Source organism: Fragaria vesca, linkage group LG7, assembly GCF_000184155.1.
Source record: "Fragaria vesca subsp. vesca linkage group LG7, FraVesHawaii_1.0, whole genome shotgun sequence".
Taxonomy (NCBI): domain Eukaryota; kingdom Viridiplantae; phylum Streptophyta; class Magnoliopsida; order Rosales; family Rosaceae; genus Fragaria; species Fragaria vesca.
In genome coordinates, this window is record NC_020497.1 from 6,727,392 (window position 1) to 6,751,601 (window position 24,210).

At 38.6% G+C, this 24,210-nt stretch overlaps 4 protein-coding genes across 4 annotated transcripts; 2 read left to right on the top strand and 2 right to left on the bottom strand.

The window, feature by feature from the left end:
- LOC101291373 (pentatricopeptide repeat-containing protein At1g01970-like) lies at positions 1–2,729 on the top strand. The gene is made up of 2 exons (XM_004306863.1): positions 1–601; positions 1,710–2,729. The coding sequence occupies exons 1-2, from the start codon at positions 146–148 to the stop codon at positions 2,499–2,501; spliced, it is 1,248 nt and encodes a 415-aa protein (XP_004306911.1). The 5' UTR covers positions 1–145; the 3' UTR covers positions 2,502–2,729.
- A 947-nt stretch (positions 2,730–3,676) lies between these two features.
- Positions 3,677–7,067, bottom strand: LOC101291664 (LOB domain-containing protein 30-like). The gene is made up of 2 exons (XM_004306864.1): positions 6,340–7,067; positions 3,677–4,361 (listed from the first exon to the last, which is right to left on the bottom strand). Exons 1-2 carry the CDS (start codon positions 6,688–6,690, stop codon positions 3,978–3,980), a joined length of 735 nt encoding a protein of 244 aa, XP_004306912.1. The 5' UTR covers positions 6,691–7,067; the 3' UTR covers positions 3,677–3,977.
- A 9,300-nt stretch (positions 7,068–16,367) lies between these two features.
- LOC101291959 (LOB domain-containing protein 31-like) lies at positions 16,368–18,895 on the top strand. The gene is made up of 2 exons (XM_004306865.1): positions 16,368–16,682; positions 18,395–18,895. The coding sequence occupies exons 1-2, from the start codon at positions 16,368–16,370 to the stop codon at positions 18,734–18,736; spliced, it is 657 nt and encodes a 218-aa protein (XP_004306913.1). The 3' UTR covers positions 18,737–18,895.
- Positions 18,896–21,408: 2,513 nt separating this feature from the next.
- LOC101292250 lies at positions 21,409–23,632 on the bottom strand. The gene has a single exon (XM_004306866.1). The coding sequence runs from the start codon at positions 23,496–23,498 to the stop codon at positions 21,594–21,596; it is 1,905 nt and encodes a 634-aa protein (XP_004306914.1). The 5' UTR covers positions 23,499–23,632; the 3' UTR covers positions 21,409–21,593.
- Positions 23,633–24,210: the final 578 nt, after the last annotated feature.

Consider the following 24,210-nt stretch of genomic DNA (forward strand, 5'->3'; position numbering starts at 1 on the left):
TTATTCTCTCTTTTCTCAGTCACTTCTGAACCTTTCCTTCTTCTCCCCAACATGCCCAACTGGCATGGCAGCCACACTTCATAATCCCACAACCTGAAAAACACAACTCTTCTCTACTCTCACTTCCCAATTCTCTTCACTTTTTATGGCCACCTCTGTCTCCAATGCGGTTTGCTTTCTCTATCCCCACCCAACAATCAATGAACCCCCAAAAACCCACCACCCCAAATTCTCCGTCACCACTTTCCGGCCAACACCCATCAATCTTTCCTCCTCCGGTCACCGTTTTCACCCCCCACTAATGGCTTTAAGTATTGAAGAGACAGCAATGGCTGAAAACACAGAAGGGAAGCCAAGGTTTAAGTGGGGTGAGATAGGTTCGGATATTACAGAAGCACAGCAGGACGCTATAGATGAACTCCCTCCCAAGATGAGCAAGCGTTGCCAGGCTATAATGAAGCAGATTATTTGCTTTGCTCCTGAGAAAGGGAGTCTTTGTGAGGTGTTGAATGCTTGGGTTAGCATTATGAAGCCTTCCAGAGCTGACTGGCTTGCTGTTCTTAAAGAATTGAGGATTAAAGATCACCCTCTTTATCTTCAGGTATATAGAATTTTTTGTATATAAACCCTGTTTGATATTGTATTTTTTGTTGTTGATGCAAGCTTATTGGGTATGTTGGGTCAGGCTTGAAATGTTTGCTTTTGTAGTGTGTTTAGAATTTTTTGTGGATATGAAAATTTTAAGTTCTATCTTTATGGACTGGGATTTTGTGTATGTTTCAGTCAGTTATGATAAGATTTTGAATATGCTATACTGAGATACAATGAGTGGTGTGTGCAAAAACTTAATTTGATTAGATATGATAAAGCCGACTTCAAGTGCTCATGATGTATCCCAAGATTGAGCATTTTTGGTGTTGTCTAATCCCAATAGGGCGATGAAGGACTCTTTTAGTGGTCATGGGCGTTAAGGTGTTGCTAATGGGGACAGAGTTGGTCAATTTGATACACCTAAGAAATTTTGAGTATGCGAAATAATTTGGTTCATATTTTCAATTCTCTGAAATTGGAAGTTCTGATTAAAACTCTTGAGGTTCAGTTCAATTGGAGTAAAGTCATTGTGCAAGATGATTCTTGCTCTTGGACTCCTTTTATTATCTTGTGCAAGTTCTCTTCGTATTTGAAAACCTGGCTTAGGTGCCTTCTTCTGAATTTGTGAGACAGATGGGTCCTAACTCCTAACTGCTAGGCAAAGAGTTGTCTGACAATTTGGAATGTTGAATCTCTTACTATCTAGTCCTGTTCCCTTTATCTCATTATATTTTGCAGACCTCCAGTTTGCTTGGGTCATTTTGATCTCCCTGGCTCCACCAATAAGTTTACTGTCATCCACGGATTATTATGTAGTGTAACTAACTTAAGATAATTGTATAAATATTTCTTGTTGCGATTGATCCTTCTTAACAGTTGTTCAGTAACTTCTTAATTTTGCATTATGGCTTACAAATTGGTTTTTTTTTTTCTCCACCAATAGTAGCAACCCAACTTTGGAGAAAATCACATTTTGTTTGAATAAATTGTACTTCAGATAGTTGAAAATCTAACTGTTCATTCTTTCAAAAACACTTGCAGGAAGTATATGTTTCTGCATGCACATTTTGAAATTGCAAGCCTATCTATATTCTATGTAATTTTTGAACTTTTCACAGGTGGCAGAAATTGCTGTACTGGATGATTCTTTTGAACCCAATGTGCGTGACTATACTAAAATAATCCATGGTTATGGGAAGCGAAACCGAATTGAGGATGCTGAAAGCACCCTTTTAAACATGAAGTCTAGAGGCTTCGTATGTGATCAGGTAACTCTAACTGCCATGATTGACATGTATAGCAAGGCTGGACATCTTAAGCTGGCTGAAGATACTTTTGAAGACATCAAACTCCTTGGACAGCAAGTAGATAAAAGAGCTTATGGCTCAATGATCATGGCCTATATCAGAGCTGGAATGCCTGAGCAGGGAGAAACTGTACTCATAGAAATGGATGCCCAAGAAATTGTTGCTGGAAGTGAAGTTTACAAGGCATTGTTAAGAGCATACTCCATGGTTGGTGATACTGAAGGAGCTCAGAGGGTGTTCAATGCGCTTCAGCTAGCTGGTATCTCTCCAGATGCTAAGATATGTGGACTTCTCATAAATGCATATGGTATATCAGGTCAAAGTCAAAAGGCACGTGCTGCATTTGAAAATATGAGGAAGGCTGGTCTTAAACCCAGTGATAAATGTATAGCTCTAATGTTGGCTGCTTACGAGAAGGAGAATAAGCTGCAAATGGCATTGAAATTTCTTATGGGGTTGGAGAGAGAAGGTATAATGGTCGGGAAAGAAGTTGCAGAAACATTGGCTGGATGGTTTAAAAAATTAGGAGTTGTGGAAGAGGTGGATATGGTCTTGAGAGAATTTGCAGCAACAAAAGCCAATTCTGGAATTCCCACTTCATAGTTTCCATCTCCAAGTTTTTTTTTTTTTCTGCATCCACACTACAGATGTCAACTTTGGTTCCATAAACACACAAGTGGTAAGATCTGAATTTCTCCTTCAAGTCCATTTTACTGTTAGATTCGAAGGACTGACTCAATATATCTGAGTTTCCTTTCCTGCCAAAGTATTCGATGTGCCATTACAAAAACAGAAGATAGTCTGCTATACATAGCGACTACTGGGGTTTTAAAATGTGCCCTCGTTTCTGTGTGGATGCAGCATACAGCCGAAAGAATGAAGTAAACAACTCTGCAGTTTTTGGGGTTCTGTAAGTTGAATGGATGAATCCACTTAAGCTTAACTTTAAGCAGCTATTTTGTGCTAGTAACAATGTGATGGAATGTGTATGTTTCCATTGTCCTTAAGGCTTGTTTCTTCTCTATGGCAGTTGCTGTATCCTTGGATATTTGGGTTCTTGGCTGGCCTATGTAACAGACAAGTTGGCTTAGATGAGGTATTTTAACGATTATCCAAGCTCTTTTTCCGAACCTTGTATTGATTGCTTCGGCCTCTATGGTCCAAGACGTCACTAAAGGATTATGATTTATGAGGTTAATAACTTTAACAAAATTATGAAAACAAAAATCTTTTCTATTATTTGTAATCATGCACAACGTTACAGAATTACAACACGGTAGTTAGGGAGGTTGATAGGAATCGAGGTCTATTGAATTGAAATGGGCAGAAAATGTAAAAGAACGAGAAGAGGCTGAATGACTATACCTGAATTTCATTGATAAGGTGAACAGTACATCAGTCTTTATACAGACAATTAAGGTATTACAAGCAAATTAAATGACTGAACTACCTCTTACATGGTTAACAAAGGTTTTACTACATTGTTTGATGTCCATGTTGATTGCATGAGAACCAGTTGGACTAACATGAAAAACCAACACAGCCCAAACTCGATCGATCAGTTCATAATCATTCAAGTGGATGTGATTTAGATTGGTGTTTTAGTCCTCATTTTGATGGTCTTCATCAGAGCAGTTCTGTTTTGGAAAATCTTTCAATATTTTCAGAAAAAATGACTCACACGTTCAATTGTGATCGTCCTTGTGCTCCCAACACCAAGTCTGGAATACACTGATTGACTGATATTGATCAGTTCTTTCTACTTCCTCGCATTTTGGCTTAGCTAGCCATTTTCAGATTACATATGATCCACATTCTCTCATTAGCCTAGCTATCTAAATGTGTGATCAAAGACTAGCTAGTACTTAGAAGTGAAAGAGAAAGCATGCATGCATGCAAGTAATTAACAAAGTTGAACAACAACAAAAATATATATAAACCAGTCACTAATTAACATTACTTGCCCATTGAAACAACCTAACTACTAGTATGCTAATATATATGATCGACATACACCTCATCATCAGGCAAGTACTCTTAAAATTCAATTGATCAATTAGCTCCGGCCATTGATCAGTCTCATTTGGACAGAGACCGAGATGGTGAAGCCTCAGAGCAAGGCACCGACCCCGACGGAGAACCGGTGTGCCTGTGGAGCAGTTCACGAGCCAAAGCTTGAAGATCGCCACCACCACCAACGCCTCCACTCGATGAGCCGCCTACGAACTGATGATGTTGGTTGTGCAGCAATGCACGTTGTTGCATGACCCAAGCAGTTGGCTGCACCATGGGTTCGAAAAGCGATGACAAGTCGTATGTTGCGGGCATGGGGGCCGAAGGAAGGTCTGCAATGGAGAGTTGAGGTTGCGCGATTAGCGGTGGAGGTGGCGGAGGAGGTGATGGAAGCTCCATTGTTGCTAGGTGGGCTTGCAAGTATGAGATCTCAGCTTGTAGATTCACCACCTGTGTATTATGTACACATAACAGTAAACCCAATATGTCAAAAAGAAGTAAAACCATACAACAAGGAAGTGATGAAGTTTCACAAAAGCTTTCTCATACAGTGAAAGATATTAAGTAAAACTTACTTGAATTGTATATGCAGTATAGTAGAACATAATCTATATGATAGTATAATTGTGGTTTTGAAACACATTTAAGGGTTCCTTAGCTTTGTTTATACTAAAAGGGCGTATTAGAACATGGCCTTGCGAACAAATGAAGCATTCTCAGAAGAATGAACAAAGTTTCTTCTCCATATTAATTTCTTCTTGGAGTTAGCGAATTGCTGAGGTTTGTTTCGTTGAATACTTGAATTTGGATGTGGCAGTTTCTATTAAATTAGTATGCTATTGCATATAAAGATATGATCTTGAGTTTTGAATTTTGACTCGAGCTACTCTCTGAAAACAAATATGTAAACCTCCCACAATTAGCTAAATTGATCTACAAACATCAAACCATTCATACGGTTATGACTAATTCATCCATCCTATACATTTCAGAAAGTTAAACAAAAACCAACTAAACATTAATAAATTTTTTTAATTTTATTTTTCAAAAAACACAAATGAGAAGTAGACAAATTTACTCTAAAATATTAATTAAAACAAAATAAATAAATAAATAAATAAATAAGCTATCAATCTAACAGACTACTGACTGACACAATTATAAAAAGTTTTCGCTTTTGTTAGCTATTCATTTTCTATATCTTCAATAAAAATGAAACGCTCACTTTGCACTGAAAACTTTCATGTGAAAAAAGAGACATGCATCAGCTTGTAAGGTAACGTGATAAAAGAACGATCACGTGAAAGTTGCGACATCAGCTTGTAAGTTAACGCCAACAGTTTTATTGCACCAAATTAAGAGGGTGGAAAGAGATTAGTATCATTTATAAAAATTTCATTTCTTTTTTATGTCATCACATTTGATGCTTGAAATAAGAGTCTTAGCAATTTTATTACAAATTCAATAATATTGACCAAAAACTCTAAAAATAGTTGTGGGAAATAAAGAAGGGTAGTCACTAATCATCGAGTTTCTATGTATAGGTACTTCATCTACACTCACAATCAGTCAGAGTAGATCTACACAGTACACATGACTAGGTAAGCAAATTCTGAAAAAGAGATTGAATGACAAATAAAATATGGAAAAATAAACAAACTAGTTTCCACTTTCCCCCGAAAATACTGAATTTATAAAAATATATAAATGAGATTGTATAAGAGAAGACCAGTTAAATTGATGAAGCATGAAACCGACCATTTCCTCAATACCAGCAAAGCAAGAACCCACAATTTGCACAGAAAGATGGCACAAACAAACCAGTAGGGCTCTATGAATGAACATTTTGTATAGAGTAACCGCCGACCACAAGATTTCTTAATCAAAGAGGCCCTCTAGATTTCAGCAAAGCACAAAACTGTCCCCTATAAGCATTTTATTCTTCCTTGATTTGGTTTTGTAAGCTTTTAATCAACTGTGTTTCTCACCAAGGGCACCAAACCCTGAGTTCAGAAGACATCAGGACACCTCCTCCCTGTCAATGAGGGCATGGTTGCCCTACATATCAACCTTTACTGAAGTAACTATATGGGTCAATGCTAGTTGAAATATAGGTAAATCATTGGCTTATAGCTACCCAAAAGTGAAAAAAGAAAGGTTTTGGTTTAAACCAGGAAAGAAAAAAGCGTTTTGTTTTGGATTAAAATTTTCCAGAAATGGGGTACTGAGAAATTAAAAAGGTCAGACGATTAAGAAAGTAAAGGGATGGGATACCAGAATATGTCAAGATCATGAGTCACTGAATCATGATCATGATAAGTCGATAATCATCATCAACGAAGTTGGTATGAAAGTTTGATTGATTAAATAATAAAATCGAGTCAAATTAATCGTGTATATATGTTAATATTTATAGTAATGTGTGCACCTGTTGTTGAAGAGCAAAGATGTGAGCAACACAGCCGTAGACTGGATCTTTGAGCCTAGCTTGAGCCTCAAAGCAAACAGTGAGGACGGCGTCGGGGCGCTTGTGTGCCGGAATATGATGAAGAAGCTTGGAGACATTGCTAGCTCCGAACACCTTGTGCACCGCTGCAAAGTGAGCTGCTCCTTGCTCTGAATCGAAGTAGGGTGCAAATATGCATCCTGCAACACACTTCCTCCTCAAGAACTTACACGCCCCACAAGGTCCGGCGTTTCCTCCTCCTCCGGCACTGCCTCCACTGCTGCTGCCTCCTCCACCGCCACAGCCACCACTAGGGTTTGTTGTCGCATTCATCTCTCGCCGGAGAGAGGGTTTTTCTTTCTTGGGGGAAATCTTAATTGATTTGCTTGCGCTGTTTGATTTACTTGATTTGGTATTTATGAGTGTTTGAGGGGGTTTAAGGTCGTGAAGATGATGATGATGAGTGGTGCCATTAATGTTTTGGGAGGGGAAAAAAAGAAGGGTGTTTGGGGTTTGGTGGTGGCTTTGTTTTGGTTTTTGTTTTGGGGTTAATGGGTTGTTCTTATGGAGTGAGTGGAGGTTAAAGGGTGTGTGAATATTGTGATGATATTAAAAACAAACAAAACTAGCTTTAGCTTTAGCTATAGAGAAGATTAGAAGAGGAGGAAGAAGAAGACTTTAAAGCCACGCGAGAGAGCAAACGCTTAATACCAACATTTAGCTTCTTGCGTGAAGCAAACATACGATAAGCCCTAGCTAGCAAAACCGATCATCCTCTTCTCTCTCTATAGCTGGCTGCATATATATTTAAACAATTAAAGAAGTAATTCTTGGCTTAAATCAGATATAGAATGAACTGTATGAATATGAAAGTGGGTTTGTTGTTGCTGTGGAGCAAAAAGAATGGGATTTTGGAAGGTCGAAACGTGTCGAGGGGTCTGTCTATGTTTGCCAGTCTGCGTGTTTTAAGCTGCGTGGAGGGCAAAAGACGCCATCTCCATCTCTCACTTTCTCTCTCAACGTTTGAAAATGACCTTCATTTTTTCTTTTAACTTTCCTTTTCGATATGAAAAGCCAAAACGAAGCTTGAGTTTCAAAAATGTACATAAATGGATCGAAATAGCACTTATTTCCTGCTGGTTAATTAGTATGATCTTACATGGATACTGTAGTAATTCTCTGCTGCTTAATTACTGGTTCATCTCATAATAAGTGACATCTTGTTTACTTGTTCTTCTTATTTGCTTGAAAATTTAGTAGAAATGAATGAATGATTCTTTTCATAGATGATCATCACAAGAATGGATGATCATTGGAAGATGGAAGATGAATTGGCACGAGGATGATGAAGTTGAAATAACACTAAACATCTTACTCTTAGCTCAATTAATTATTTCTTAAGTGATGCCCTTGACTAGCTATACTTGGAAAAAGGTACCAAAGAAGATAAGGGTCCACTGGAGCACTGCCTATATATGATGATTGGAAAGTTGTACTCGAACAAGGCATCGTTATCTTCAGAAAATGAAAGATGATTTTTATCTAAACGCAAGAGAATAGAGGTTTAATTATGCAAAATATATCCCTTGAGCATCTAGGGGTTGCACTGCGGAAATTTCAGAAACAAGGTTTCTTAAACCAACTCGATCTAGTTGCTTTTGTTACTAATAATTGATATCTGTTGAAGGAATTTACATTCCTATCCTTGATGATGTGTCTTGACCGAATATTCTCCTTATTAGATTAGAATATCTGTTAGATATCAAACCCTGATTTACAGGGATTCTCTATGTAATGCCTATATCAAAGACATGATATCAATGAGATGAGTAGACATTTATTCTCGTATTCACATACTCTTTATCACGTTATCAGCACGAGGCAGCAGCTTAGCAGCGTAAGGCAGCGCGCATGCCGCCTGTCGCAGTCTGCCTATGCGGGCAGCGTGCAGCACGCCCCTGCCACGCCCTTGCGCGTGTAGCGCTGCAGCCGAGCCCCTGCCGCGTATGGCTGAGCCCCTACAAGGCCCCTACGCGTCGTCGAGGGCTTCCAATGCGGCAATTGAGCAGATTTTGGCTCCCAACCAAAATCAAGCTTCCAAAGCTCCTTCTAGCTCAAAATTGACGTAATATGGCATTGTCCCCTATACTGAGACACCGAATGATGTGTTAGTCGGTTTTGCTGATGCTGGGTATTTTTCAGACCCACACAAAGGACGTTCTTAAACTGGGTATGTGTTTACCATGGGAACTACGGCGATTTCTTGGAGATCTCCTAAGCAAACCCTTATTGCTACTTCCTCGAATCATTCAGAGATTATTGCACTACATGAAGCAGTCAAAAAATGTGTTTGCTTCGCTCTGTAATAACTCATATTCGAGAGTCTAGTGGATTGACATCTACCACTGATGCACCAACTTGTATCTATGAAGACAATGCGGCATGCATTGAACAAATGAAGTTGGGATTTATCAAGGGTGATAATACTAAGCATATCTCGCCTAAGTTCTTCTACAATCAGCAACAGCAACAGCTTTTGAATATCCAGGTGAACCAAGTGAGTTCCGAGGATAATGTAGCAGATTTGTTTACCAAGTTTCTACCCAAATCTACTCTTGAGAAGCATGTGTGAAGTATTGGTATGCGTCGCTTATTTGAACTCCATGATTGATTGATTATTAGGGGGAGCTGATTATGTAGACATCAGGGGGAGTCTACGACACATGTTTTACATTTCAAGTTGTAGTTGGCGCGTTGTGCTCTTTTTCCCTTCGACCAAGTCTTTTGTTTTTACCCAAAAGGTTTTTTGTTTTACTTGGCAAGGTTTTTACCGAGGCAACGTTCATGCGCCATGTGATTCTAGTACACGACACAAGGAATTTACATTCCTATCATTGATGATGTGTCTTGACCGAATCTTCTCCTTATTAGACTAGAATATCTGTTAGATATTAAACCCTGATTTACAGGGATTTTCTATGTAATGCCTATATAAAAGCCATGATATCAATGAGATAAGTAGATCTTTATTCTCATATTCACATACTCTTTATCAATATCAATATAAAAGGTTTCTAGATGAATCAGAAAATTGATTTTTTTTTTTTTTTTAAACTCTTCACAAATACAAAATTGAAGGGAAACTAAAATCCACTTTAGTTTTTCAACTAAGCGGTCTTATCTTCATTAAGGAATAACGGTATTTTCTTTGTACATTTCATGTGAGATTGAACACTCATAAAACGTGACATAGGGTCCACTTTCACAGTGAGTTATCATGTTTTATATTGTTATTATCTAAGCCCACACAAAAAGATTCGTCCATGTGCAGTGCAGTCTATCTATTACGTAGGGTTGAAAAAAGCTGAGGATCGAAATTTGACAAATGCGCTCCTAAAAAAAATTGACAAATGTGCGTCAATGTTAATTTTAAGATAACTACATCTCATTAATTACGTACCTTTGTACTAATCGTTGAAGAATTCACACTAAATTAAACATATAACTTAATTTCTCTTTTTATTAAAACACGTAACGGTCATTTCGTTGTATATTTTATGTCAGATCGAACACTCAGAAAACGTGAGATATGGTCCACTTTCACAGTGAGTGAGATCACGTTTAATTTACATTGATATTATATGAGAGTACACAAAAAAGTTCATCTTGTGTGCTATGCAATCAAGCTAGCGATTACGTAAGGTAGAGGAGAGCTGAGAGTCCTCGAAATTTGACAATTAAATGTATGTTAATATTTGGAAATAACTAGTTCTCAATAATTTCTTTTGTACTAATTCTGATCAACAAGAGATTAACATTCAATAAACATATCACTTTCTTTTTTATTCGGAAACGAGATCGATATAGCATTGAGAATAGGTGATTAGCTGATTTTGGAATATATTTGATTTAAGTGTTGGTTGTAGCTAGTTGCATCTGATTGTGACACCATGTTTAACATCTTGTAGCTTCTATATATCAACACATGCAGTACATGGTAAGCACAACTTTTCTATTCTAATTTAAGACGTCTATTTTGCATTTATAGTATGAAGATCATTTTGCAAAACCTGGCCTGCAACTAAATTTCGACTCTTCGACTTAATTCAATCATGTAAGTCTTGATCAAAAGACTTCCAAGTAAATTAAATAATAAACTTCTAAATAATAATTTAAATTCGAAATCACTTAAACCGGTTAACACGTACTAGCTATAACATTATTATATTCTCATTGTAAATTAACAAGCACCATTGTCATGGTTGGGAAAGTTTCATTAGCAAGAAAACAAAAATAACCCTAATGATCTGACTAGTTTAAACTTATAACTTACCAAAAATGGTTCTTTTTAATTGGCGGTAAATCAAAAAGGCCAATGCCCTAATTCTTTTTCTTCGATTATTACATCAAAGCCGTAGCTGGACATTCAAAGCTAGCTCAGAGTCACCCTAATCTCAGGCCACCACGTGTGGGGTGACAATGAAAGCAACAGTCGTCTACGCCGAGATGCTGACCTCATCTTGCAACTGTAGGGTCCTCCTCCACTGTAATTTTTTTAATTAATTATTTTCATTTTTAACTTTTAGTAAAACCGAAAGTGAAAAAGGGTGTAAACAGTTCGCAACGGCGCGGTGTCGGAAGCACTATTGAGAGCTCCAGTGCCACCAGAAGAACGACACGTTTACGGCTTCAGTAGACTCTCTACGGTTGTGATGACGACTGAGGGAGCTCGCGTACGTTGTAACAGTCGCGCACATATTCTCACTTCTGTGTGATCTTTATGGAAGAGGGAAGCGTTAAACTTGAAGTGTGCCTCTTTGTTTGAACCTAGCTCTTCAAGTCATTGGAAGTCTCAAAATTAAAGAGAGGTGAGTTCTTGTATATATAGTTGAGCGTTTCATCTTGTTCTTCTAGATAGTATTGACTTCGCAGGAACTTGAACTTTGGATTCATGTGTATATAACCTTCTTATGAGGTGGTAGCTAGCTAGAAAGTTTGAGCGAGGAAGTTGTCCATATTTGCTTCCTGAATTCTTCCATAACAACTAATTAAGAGTAATTACGTCGAAATTATAACTTCTTTTTTTTAAGGATCTTCATGACAAATACCTTAAATAACATTTTTGAACCCTTGTCGATCTTCATGACAAATATCTTAATTTTCAAAACCCTATACCATGCTGAAGTTGAATTTTCGCACAATCGCATACGCACGCTTTCCTTTGATTAATTTAGTCATTTGTGCATGTAACCTCTTGAGGTATTATGTATGAGTTTACCCCTTAACCTTGTCAAACACATTTAGATATGAAGATTACTAGGAGTAAGTTGTCTATGTTCACGTATGCCTTTGAACCCGATCTCCTTAACTGGTATCAAACATTAGGATACATAATTAACTAAGGCATATTGGCAGAACCATAAAACAATTCGTAGGAGTACTTCCATAGTTCGATAGTTTTAGACGTTGCAGGGCGCGCAATAGAATGCTATATGATCACATACAAGTTTCTCTTGGCCAAGGAATAAACAAGTTCAACACGTACTTCTCAAGTACTGTAGATAATATATAAGTTCAAGCGATAACGACCCGAGAATAGTAAAAGAGATCGATATAAGAAAGGTCACTAGCTTGTATATATTGACAACATGTCAATACTAAAAGACACACATATACATGATTTGAAACTTAGTCTTTGAATTGCTTAGCATGTCTCTCAATGTTTAACTAGTGTCTTGAAGATAGGCTTTTCTAAACGTTCTGTAGCAGCAATGTTGATTAGTGTTCAATGCAATTTTAGATATTGAAAAAAATGAATAAAGACCCCACGAGTTCCCCACCCGTGCGGTCAAAACCCTTAAAATCTTAAGAATGTGTAACTATTTAAGATGATTTGCATTGGCTTTACCAATTTAGGTTTGAAGAAATGTGTTTAAAATTGTAGGATGTCACCCCAACATGCGGCAACTGAGCTGCTAAGAACCTAAGAAGGATTGATTAGTCAACCGATTGGTTAAACAAACAAGATTAATTAAGGGTAATATAATTAAGTAAAGTGGTCAAAGAAGGATTATATTTTAGACCACACTAATCATGGAAGTAATATTTGATAGGCTTTTAGATCAGTCATGCATGTTAGTCAAACAGTCATCGGACCTGTATTCTTAAGTCTTGACTAATAAGCTGCTGTCTATCTAATTATTAATTAGTACTATTTTAAAACAAGGCCGTCCAACCCGTCTAGACAGAAACTGGGCGCTTTAAGCCTGCCCTTCGTACATGAAATCATATATATAAAGTATAGTATCCATCCAGTTGTTGTATTGTAAGATTTTCATTTTTCATCTAATTAACGATATATAAAATATCTGAAATATGTCATATACCGATGATATGTATGCCTCATTTTTCTTCAGTTATAGATCTTCTTTGACCGTCGATTAGAGTTTCTAGGGAACATAAAATCAAAAATATAGAATATATTTATCCTTTTTCACAACTGTTCCACATTTTGTATGGTTAAATATACAATATTACATAGGTTTTATTTTGGATTTTCATACATCAGTCATATACCCTAGCAGTCTACTTGTGTTCTCAATGGTTTTCTAGTCCTCCTTCCAATTTCCAATCACTTTCTGTTTGCTTGCTATGTATAATACAAACCCGGAATTCGTGGATCATAAAATAATGCCCTGCTATAGCAAGACTAATAATCACTTCATAGATGGATTAGTGAATGGCCAAATACAGGTTTATACCACAACAAAAAGATGCCAATAAGGAACATTTTTCATTACATCTATCGATCTAATGCTTTGAAGTCCTAATATAATTCTCTTCAATACAATTTAGCTAGCCAACAACTAATTAAGGTAAAACTCTGACGTCAAATAATCGAGTTTGTACTCAAAGTTCGGACTCGAGTAGTAAACCTAAACGCCTAGAGACTCCAAAAACCCTAGACTTGAACTCGATGGCTCCTCCTCATGAGAGCACAAAACATATAACAAAACTAGGACAAAGAAATTATAACATTGTAACATATGCCATAGAGAAAACGTTATAGCCCATCTAACCTAATTCAAAACCAACCACGAAGGACAGCTTATACATACAAATCTGCACTCATGGGGCATGTATATGCTTGTATCGAAATCATAGGTTGAGATCTCTACTTCTTCTTCTTCTGTAGCGATCATCGTACAGTACCTGATAACCGACATTATCAAGAAACCAAGACAACGTATACGTAGTAGCTAGTATAATTAAGAGACTGTTCATCCCGGAGTTGGTTTTTGATCGAATACGTACAGACTACAGAGAGTAGATTTACCTACGTACATGCAATAGTAACTAGATATTTACTCAAGTAATACTTGTGTACTGGGAAGTGGGTCTGCACGTGCCGTGATACGATGTATTGCCCTACTGCATGGTTTTCTGTGCTGCAAACAACACAATCAATCAGAGTCACTACTGAGTCGTCAGTCCTGGTTAGGGCACCAGCTCTACTGGCATGGCCGGACTCGTCAGTAGTCTGTGTGTTGTGCTTGACTCTTGACTACTGGGGTGAAGCTAGCTGCTGTGAGTTCACTGCTGGGTTTGGCTAGGCAAGGCTGTTTGCTGTTACGCACTTGTCGTCTCCACCGGCCTCGATCTTTCACCATAAATGATCGAGCTCACCCATGACCCATCTTCGATCTTCTTCTTCGATCACTTATACTCTTTCTACTTCCCATCACTTCCATCATGATTACTATTAATGCATGGCACTCCTTACTACATTTACGAGAGCTTCAGATGAATTGTCGGACATGCATGCACTGTTGCTGCTAAATCACACGTATATATGTATCAGGTAATTAGCTACGTATTTTTGTGGAATATGGACCTGATGATTACATTCTAACATTCATAGTACGTACATATTGTAAATAGAAGATCGAGGCCGGTATTGATTTCTGCTCTTGTAGAATGATTTCGAACTTGAAACCTCATCACTACTACAATCTAGGGCTGGGCACTTAGTACCGAAATCCCGATTCCGTACCGGTCCTGTCCCTAAAGTTAGCGGGACGGGACGAGATAGGTTTTGAAAATAGCAATCCCGTCCCGTCCCGTCCGTTTTAACATTACCATAACGGGACGGGACTATCCCGAAAAATCCCGTCCCGTCCCGTAATATTAGAATACTTGATTTTATTCATTTTATACTTGATTTTTTAGGTTGCATGGTGTTACAATGCACTCAACCACACTTAATTTGGTCTAAAATAATACTTTTAATTTCATTCATGTTCTTTTTTTTTGCTTGTGTGATTTTGGATATTTTTAGTTGTTGTTTGAGGGTTAATTTTTAATGTGGGATGTTTAGTACTTTTAAAGTGGGATGTAATTTAGCACCTATGCACCTATGTTCTTGTTGATTTTAGTATTTCTAATTTCATCAATGTTCTTTTTTTTTGTTATGTGTTTTTGGATATTTTTTTTTCCATTAATTTCATTAATGTTGTTCCAAACAGCATAAAAATGTCGAAAATTTCATACACTGATCAATTGTGGTAGAGCATTTGAATGCTTGGAGTTTCTCAACCCGTTTTTCCACCTGTGGTGGTGTTTGATAATCAATTAATTTAGTTCTTGTAAAAAAAAAAAAAAAAAATTTGTTGGGATCCCGATCGGGACCGGGACGTACGAGACAGATTTTTAAAAACACCTTCCCGTCCCGTCCCGTCCCGTTCTTTTATTTTCGGGACGGGACGAGATTCACCAAATCCCGGCCCGTCCCGTCCCGTGCCCAGCCCTACTACAATCGGAGATGATCACTATAAGCCTCGGTGAAACTTTGTCACACTTGAAGAATTCATTTCAGTAGTTGTTGATACCAATTGTAATTAACAATATGATTTATACGTATAATGCACAGTATAATGCGTATATATGGTGCACTCATATATAATAGACCAACTGTATCGAATTTGCATCCACAGTTCAAATTTTGTGAATTAACTGCTCCGGGCATTTGATTTTTTAACATTTTCGGTGGCCAAATAGATAAATTCATGACTCGATGAAACACGTACAGAGATATAAACTTTCCACCCAGATTTTTTTTTTTTGGTAAAATAGAAACCATATTTAACAGTAACAAAATATATAGAAGAGGCCAGCTGGTAAACTGTTGCTGCACACCATTTTCTATACACAGTACTGTTTACATAAATTTATATGTAACTAGGCAAGTAGCCATAACCGCACATAAATTTGTTTGCTTAACGCAAACTACTCCATCTCTACTTGACGTGATTTCAAAGTTTTCCCAATATATAAACCAAATGCCTACACATATGAATTGCACCTCCTCCCACCCGCACTCAAACACAGGCACATTCTCCCTTTTATGCAGCCTCTTTAGCTCTCATTTTCAAGTAAATGCGAGAGAATTTAATTTCGCTGTAAGATAACAAAGGTGAATCAATAAGTGAATGTTGAATGTTCAAACCTAAATACTTCCGGTGTTTATTCACATCCGCAATGTAAATTTTAGTAACTAAACTGACCTCTCCCTCTCTCTCTCTCTCTATATATATATATATTAATAATATGTATTTATGTTTTTACTTCACTTGGTAACTATACGACTATACGAGTTATAAATTGACAAGATGGTGACAGTGACAGTGGGATAATTCATTTGGTTTACTTGTGTGCACTGTTAAGAGAAAATGTAAGCGGTGGAAATGAAAATAGATCACACCAGTCCATTCTATTGACCCACCATCCACCCCCTCCAAACTTTCCACAATTCCTCATCAAACAAACAAAAAAACTCTCTCTCCCTCTCTCTCCATCTATCACACCCCCCTCTCTTTATTAATCAATCTCCCTCAGACGGTCATACCCCACAAAGACTCAAACTGACTCTCAAAAAAGGAAGAAGAAGAAGAAGAAGAAGAAGAAGAAGAAGAAGCTGATCTCTGATCTCAGAGCTCGCTTGCTAGCTAGAGATGAGTAGTGGAAGCAATAATGTTGCAAACAATGGAGAAGTGTCCCAAGGCGGGCCTTGTGGTGCTTGCAAGTTCCTCAGGCGAAAGTGCTTGCGAGGCTGCATATTTGCGCCCTATTTCGACTCAGATCAAGGCACGGCTCACTTCGCGGCGGTGCACAAAGTTTTTGGTGCAAGCAACGCCTCCAAGCTACTCCTGCGCATTCCAGCTCACAAGAGGCTCGATGCTGTGGTCACTCTTTGCTATGAGGCTCTTGCTAGGGTTCGAGACCCGGTTTACGGCTGCGTTGCTCACATTTTCACCCTCCAGCAGCAGGTCAGATTGTACTCATCATCGATCAACCTCGATCGATCTCTTAACGTTTTCGTAACTAGTTGTTTAAGTTTCTTGCAAATTGAGGTCCAAGAGTGAGATCCATTAACTAATAATGCTCACTACCATTAGAGTTACAAGCTGATTTTGAAACTCCTTTAGCTCAAGTTATTGAAAATTGAGTGTATAAACATTTGGGTTATAAACATGGGTTATAAAGTGCATCTTTTTCTAAGAGTTTTTTTTTATTTAATATAAGTAAACCGGGTAAATTAGGGCTTTCTATTTGTTACAGATTTTTTTATTTATTTTTTATAAAAATTATTTGCTAGGTTACTTCAATGACAAAATATTGACAATTGTGCGAGACATTGTGATTGTACTAACATGCTCTTGGTGTGTATTTCCATCAATCTAGATTTGTATCTTCTGTCATTTCTTTGACAAGAAGCACTGTAGGTCATGAAATCTTGGATTACTTCTGTCAAGGTTTTCCCATTTTTTTTTTCAGAACTTACAATCAGTGACTGCGTGTTTCTCAAGATTTTACCAGACTGTTCTCTGCTGCAACTTTCTGGGTTCATTTCTGGAAGGTTAACTAAAAATGGTTCTTTTGTTTTGGGTTTTGTAATTAATTCTTCTCAGCTAGAGTGCTTCAATTAAAACTGTTTGAAACCCATGCTAACTTGCACTTTCATGAATCCGAGCAATTATGATGTGCTAGTTCATTTCCCTTTGGTCTGTTATTGGTGAAACTTATGCTAAAAATTTTGAGCTTTGAATTTTGTCTCACTTTGATATGTTTTCATCTTACTGTCTCTCTCTGGCGGCCGGTGTATAATGTATTGGGTGATAATGACTTTTGGGGTGTTGTTGCTTGCCGGAGCTACCAAGCAAACACATATACATATCTAATTAGTTAGTAATTCGAGAACATAAAAATTATAGAAATCAATCTAGTTTTGACTTTCCTAACCATTCTCAAATAATTGGAGCAATATCTTAATCTCTTTGCATTTACAAATCTAAGACCATTTTAAGGATTTTCTATGATTTTTATCTATAATGGCTTGATTTTTTTTTTTTCTTACATGATGAGAAATCAAGGATCCTATAAACTGTTTGGTTCTGATTCTTCTGACCTCTTTCTATATTATTCACTATATGCTAATGCTATTAGCAGAAGAGCAGTATGGCATGCAGTTCTTCAAACTTAAATCTGAAGTGTCAGAAGCTACATAAGATTATCAGTTCCCCTTATCATTGTTAAACCAAAATTACTTCCTTCAATCACAAGAATTCTGTTTCAATAATACTGTTACATGACTATCAGTTTCAATTGCATTGTAACTATATGAAGTAGCACTTTCAAGTTTCAACAGTTACTTCCCCACATTTATAGAGGTCAAATCTCCTTGGCAAGATAAAACTCATTAGTTAGCCATCTTGTATTATTAATTAGCTTTTGAGTTTGGTAGAATTCCATATATAAGTTCTGTTAGGTAGGATTATTTGACTACACATTGAAGTTGGTGCTTTGGGTGTCCTTTAGAATTTTCACTGATAAGCTTACTTCAGGTCTGCATCATTTGGTTAAGATAGTGATAAAACTAACCAAACCAGTTCCTTTTGCATAATTGACCGATAGCTTTAATTTGTAAACGATACCTTACCTAATACAAAAGCATTGAATTGATGTGTCTTATGGTTTGTAGGTAGTGAATCTGCAGGCAGAGTTGGCCTATGTTCAGGCTCGTCTTGCGACTTTGCAGCGTCTGCCACTGCCGCCACCCCCGCCACAACCTCAGAGCCATCATTCCTTGCCCAATGTTGTGGCATCATCTTCAGAGTTGCTACCAATTTCCAACATAATGATGCATCTTGATCCCATTGAAACACACCAATGTGCAGCAGGTCAAGAAATGACAAGCCTTTCCAGTCGACTGGATGAAGAACTCATCGATGATGGAGATCTCCAAGTACTAGCACGAGAATTTGTCACCCGCTATTTGCCGGGAGTGAGGTTCCGGCCTCCAGGTCCTCACCAAAATTTCTAACTCTGTTGTCAACTGATCACCTTTCAATTTCCATGTGCGTTATGGTTGGCTTTTTGCAAGCAATGTTGCTTCTCAAGTTTAATGGAAGTGTACTATTTTGGACATGAAATGTTAACCATTGTAGTTGGTGAATTGAATGGATCTTGATTTGTGCTTCATCATTTGGTAAGGGGTTTTGGTTTAGGCTTACATATGTGCATTTGTTGCATCCAGCCTTTGTATACTTAACAACTCCATCTCCTGGCTTAACCCCATTTATCAATCCTCCTCCGATTTCTTCCCCAAAATCATTTCCGAAACACTCCCTATGACTCGACAAGTAGTCCATAAATCAGCTATTCTTGTACAAAATTATCTTAGTGCGAATCCTACTCCAGTCTCTCATCCGCCTCCAAATTCACAGACTCAACTTTGATGGCTCAGTTCGGCCTTCTCGTCAAGCTGCTGCAGGCTTTGTTGTGCGGGACACTTTTGGACAACCTATCCTAGCTGCCTCTAAAAACCTGAGATTTACTGATGTGCTCTCTTCGGAAGCTCCAACTCTTAGAGATGGATTACAAACTTCTTCAATTAACATCTCAGCATATATACATTGAAGGAGAATCTAGGATCCTCATTGATGTTTTTCTCAACCGCTCCAATTGTCCCTGGCGAATCAATTTCATTGGGGATGACATCCGCCACTCTGCAGCTCAATTTTAATCTGTTTCCTTCAAGCAAGTTTGGCAGGAGGCTTAATTTTTCGCCGAACTCCTTTGCAAATTTGGGACATACTGTTTCTTATGTAATATATTGGTCTTCCCAGTTTCCTCCTGTATACCCAATTCTTCACCTTGATCAGTTTGGAGGTGGCTGCTCTAGAGGGTTCCTATCATACATGTTGTTTAATGGACAAGATTGAAACCCAACTGATCAAGCAATACATCTCTGGATGAGATCTCAAATTCTAACGTCGCACTGCTTTTCTTTTAAAGAGGCTAATCGTGTATCTATTGTATTTTGTTCCAATTTCGAACCGAAAATGCAAACATAAACATATCAATCAGCAGGAGAACATATAGCCCTAAGCCTCTAAAATCCTAAATACCACCGATTATGTGTTTGTCGGGTCCAAATAGATGGTAGTTTATAAGACCCAGATTTTCTGGAAGGGACCCAAAACAGAAGAATATCTTTAATCTCACTCCACTAATCTGCCCAACATAATATTGGACTGATAAGCATCTATACACATTAACCATACTTTAAAATCTAGAGAGATTGAACAGCATGGGATAGATATAGAGAGCCGAATCCACAAAGATGAAACAGACTGCCATATTCCTCTCATTTCATTTAGGTGACCAGGTAGAATACAAATTTGATTTAGTATCAGCTTTGAAGTAGAAGTTTGCAATTTTCATCTTCTTCCATCATACAATAAATTTTATCAGCAAAACTAAGTAAAATGTAGGCACAATCTAGTTCCTTAGCAAGTTCACAACCAGCTTAGGTCCTAAATAAGCATGAATGAATCATCTCAATGGCTTGCAAAGTTCCGATTGAAAAGACCAACAAATAGGCCAACACAATGTCACAACCTTCAACATGTTTTCCATTAAAAAGATAGTATCAAAATACATTGAATGGAAAATCCCATGCACCCTGGACCCTAACATGAGCTGCATAACTCAAAGAACAAAAATACTAATTCCTATACATAGATCACATGTGAATCTTGAAGAATGTCAGGGAATGTAAGCTAATATCAATTGCTAGTAATAATATACATACACAGTTGGCGTTCATCTAGGGTATCATTACATTTCACCAAAAATTAGAAGCAAAAATTAGAACCAAAAAGCAGAGTAACAAACTGTATAAGAGAGACAAATGTTGCACATAAATCCACTAGTATTATCATTTGATACTTTCAATTTGCACACTAACAGTCTTCTGCAAAAAGGTAGCCAAAGAATATACAAGTTTTCATTCTTACCAAGCAGCCAACCGTAGCATGATTTTCCTGTGTGATATATCTATATCAGACATTGTAGATTTATTTCAAAAATTACATGTCCTATGGACACCATTACAAATTGAAGGCCAAACCATTCATGAGCTAATAGCAGAATGTAGATATATGATGCATACAAGGGGATAAATTAACAGGCATATGTTTATTCATTTACCTCTGCCACGAATTGTGTTCAAAAGGCAATCATCTTTTGTCCATTCAATAACCATCCAGAACCACCTTCCAGTGCTAAACAAGTTCTAGCATGTATGCAGAGGACCCCACCAAAAATATGATAAACCCACAGAATTGCAAGCAATCTATCATCATGAGTTAATACATATACAAATCTAAAATGAAAAACAAATGCAAAAAGTAAACGGGACAGCAACTGAACTTCCATCTAAATTGCAAAAACCAAAAAACATGAAACAGTTTGTAGTATTTTAATGTGGACCATACAGGTGCAGCACATCAAGCGACTTGAGTATAAAGCTTTCAGAATGCAGAGCACTACAAACAAACACAAAGGAAAAGGGCACATTGTGCAAAACCAAATATTTCATAAGAATAGAGGTCGGCAATATAATTACATTGAGAGTAGCCAATATGCAAAATAAATTATAAAAAGATTCATGATATTCTGAATGCCCAGAACAGGGTTAACAAATAGCTTAGGAAAAGTTATGTGCATAAAAACTCAATTGGCGTTACTTTACATAACAACACACAGTAAAGGAGCCTAAAGCAAGTGAGAGGCTACAATTTCTGTATACAAGATGTACAACCCACTTCCAACTTGGGGAAGGGATAAAATACACTCATGACTAGGTTAGAAGGACTTACCAACTTGTCCAGAGACTAAACAATCCCCCCATGCCTGAACGCACTATCCCCACAATCTGCACCTGGGTCTAGCCCACAAGGAGAATCATACCATTTAGAACTCCCTTGGTAGAAGCTATCAACCTGTAAACCAATAAGACCTACATCTGTCACTATACTCTCGTCTTGTGATAAGGGCTTGGTTAGTTTAGTATCCTGGCAATCAAGGATGCTCTTTTCGTCAAAGTCACTGCATTTCAACCACTTCCCAGGCTTACAAGCCTCACTGATCAGATCCTTCTGACTCCTACATTCTGTCCTCATCTGCTCCCAAGGGACAACATCCCCAAGAGTTCGCCCAAAACTATCTTCATCATCCTCAATCAAATCAGCATCCTGTCCATCTCCATATAGCCGTTCATGGTGGTCCCAATGTGCCAAATCATTCTCCCCCACCAAAATATCATCTGATTCTGGCTTGTCCTGGAGCAAACCCATCGTCTTCGAACTTCCCTCGCCTATATGTCTAACTTTATTCATAATATCAAACAATTCTCGAGACACTGATCCCAAAAGCTCTTGTGGGATTTTTGTAAGTTTCTCTTCTAAACACCCAACTTCAGCTCTCAACTCCTTCACCTGCTGCAAAACTGAATGGTGCAAATCCCCTTCCTCCTTCCCCAACAATCCAAACCCCTCACTATCAAACTCATCACTTACCCCATACACAGTTTCTTGATCCATCAAAAACCCACCTTTGTTCCCCACAACACGATGCATAATCCTCGCATTCCCATCCAACGGCCCCGGCTCATGCCCCGAATGCACCGCATACAGTTTAAACACGGCCACCCCCTCTTCTTGATACACAAACGTCTTGTCCTTCTCGTTATAATTCGTAATAGGAACAATAGCCCTAATCCTGAACCCACAACCGCACCGCTTCGACGCATACGGCTCCCTCTTCAGTATCTTACTCTTCTTAGCAGCCGGCTCGCCCGCCCTGTGGCAAGCATAGTCCTTAACCTCAGCCATAAACGGCTTATACCTAATATACTTCTGCCTAATGCAGAGCACCACCTTATGCTTCGCAGCCAACTGCTGAAGCTTATGCGGCACCTCCTTGGCCGGCACATCAAACGACTCGGTATACTCAAACCGCCGCCGCTTGTTCCTGGCCGAGAGCCCCGACGAGGCGGAGGAACACACGGGGCAGGCGGCGACACAGACCCTAATGTAACTCTCGGGAATGCCGTAAAACTTAGCACCTACAGTCCAGACCTGCTTAATCCGATCAATAGTTTCCTTAAGCCCCAGGTGTTTCAAATCGGTGTCACTATGAAAAGCCATAACAATATCCTGCCACTGATTAATGTGCGAAACGAATTGCTGAGTATTGTTCTTGAAGCACAGAAACTCGTTACCGTTTTGGTCCAGGTGCGCCGAGAGCTTGTCCTGGATGCGCTTCCACGCCGTGACGTAAGCCGTGTCCTCGTTCCGGTCCTTCCAGACGGCGCGCCACGACTTGAGGACGTCGCCGGGGGTGGCGTCGCGGATCTCGGCCGGCGTCGCGAGGCGGGCCTCCATGAGGCAGCGGATCATCAGGGAGTGGGACTCCAGGTTGAAGGTGTAGAACTGCGACGAGATGTGCGGCTCCGGGCTGATGTAGAGAGGCGTGGATTTCACGGCGGTTACCTCGCTAGGGTTAGGGTTGGAAACGTCGTCGTTTTCGGAGGAGGAGTGGGCCGGGGAGGAGGAGGGGGAGGAGGAGCGGAAGAGGTCGATTTCGGGGAGGGGAGTGAACAAGGGCTCGACGACGACGTCGTTGATGGACGGCTGGGATTGGACGATCGCGGGCGGTGGGTCCAGATCATGGTTGTGGAGGTGGTGGTGGAAATGGTGGTGGTGGAAGAGATCTTCCTCTGTTTTCTGGGGATTCATGAGATCGAGGAAGAAGAGGTTTTCTGGAGAGCTACTTGGGTTTACCCACACAGTTTATATTTTCTTTCTTTCTTCTCTGTGATGGGTTTTTGAGTTTTTTCGGGTATGTCTCTCTCCCAAAGTCTCATCCTCTTCCTTGCCCTCATTTTCTCTCTCCTCCTCTAACTTTTTCCTTTTATCTATTTTTCTCTTTTTAGAGTATTGACATCAATTTTTTTGGACATAGTTTCATGCATTCAGCCGTTTCATTTGCTGATACAATCGGTTGAGCAAATATGATCTTTTGTTTAAATTAATTTTTTATATATATGATTTTTATTGGTTAATTCAACTTTTAAAGGGTTAAGATCAGTTATTTACATTACCAAAAACATGCAAATAAGAAAGAGTTAAGACACACGCGTACATAGTAGTTTGAATGTAAACATTTTTGAATTCATAGTGTCATGGGACTTGATTCTCCTTGGCTATTTGATGTTTCCTCCTGCTAAGTGAGAATTTGTATGATATGCTCTATAAAGGGGTACCTGGTGTCAGACTCTCTACCACCCTCGGTGCTGGTCTCAATGGAGCACTAAATGAGTGTTTCCTGAGACCTTTGGGGCGATTCGGGAGCCGGGTGTATGTCGTCTGAAAGGAGCGGCATGTGTCTCCATGAGTCAGGAAGTCTTATGGACAGTATCGGCCGACAGGCTAATATTGCTGTCTCGTG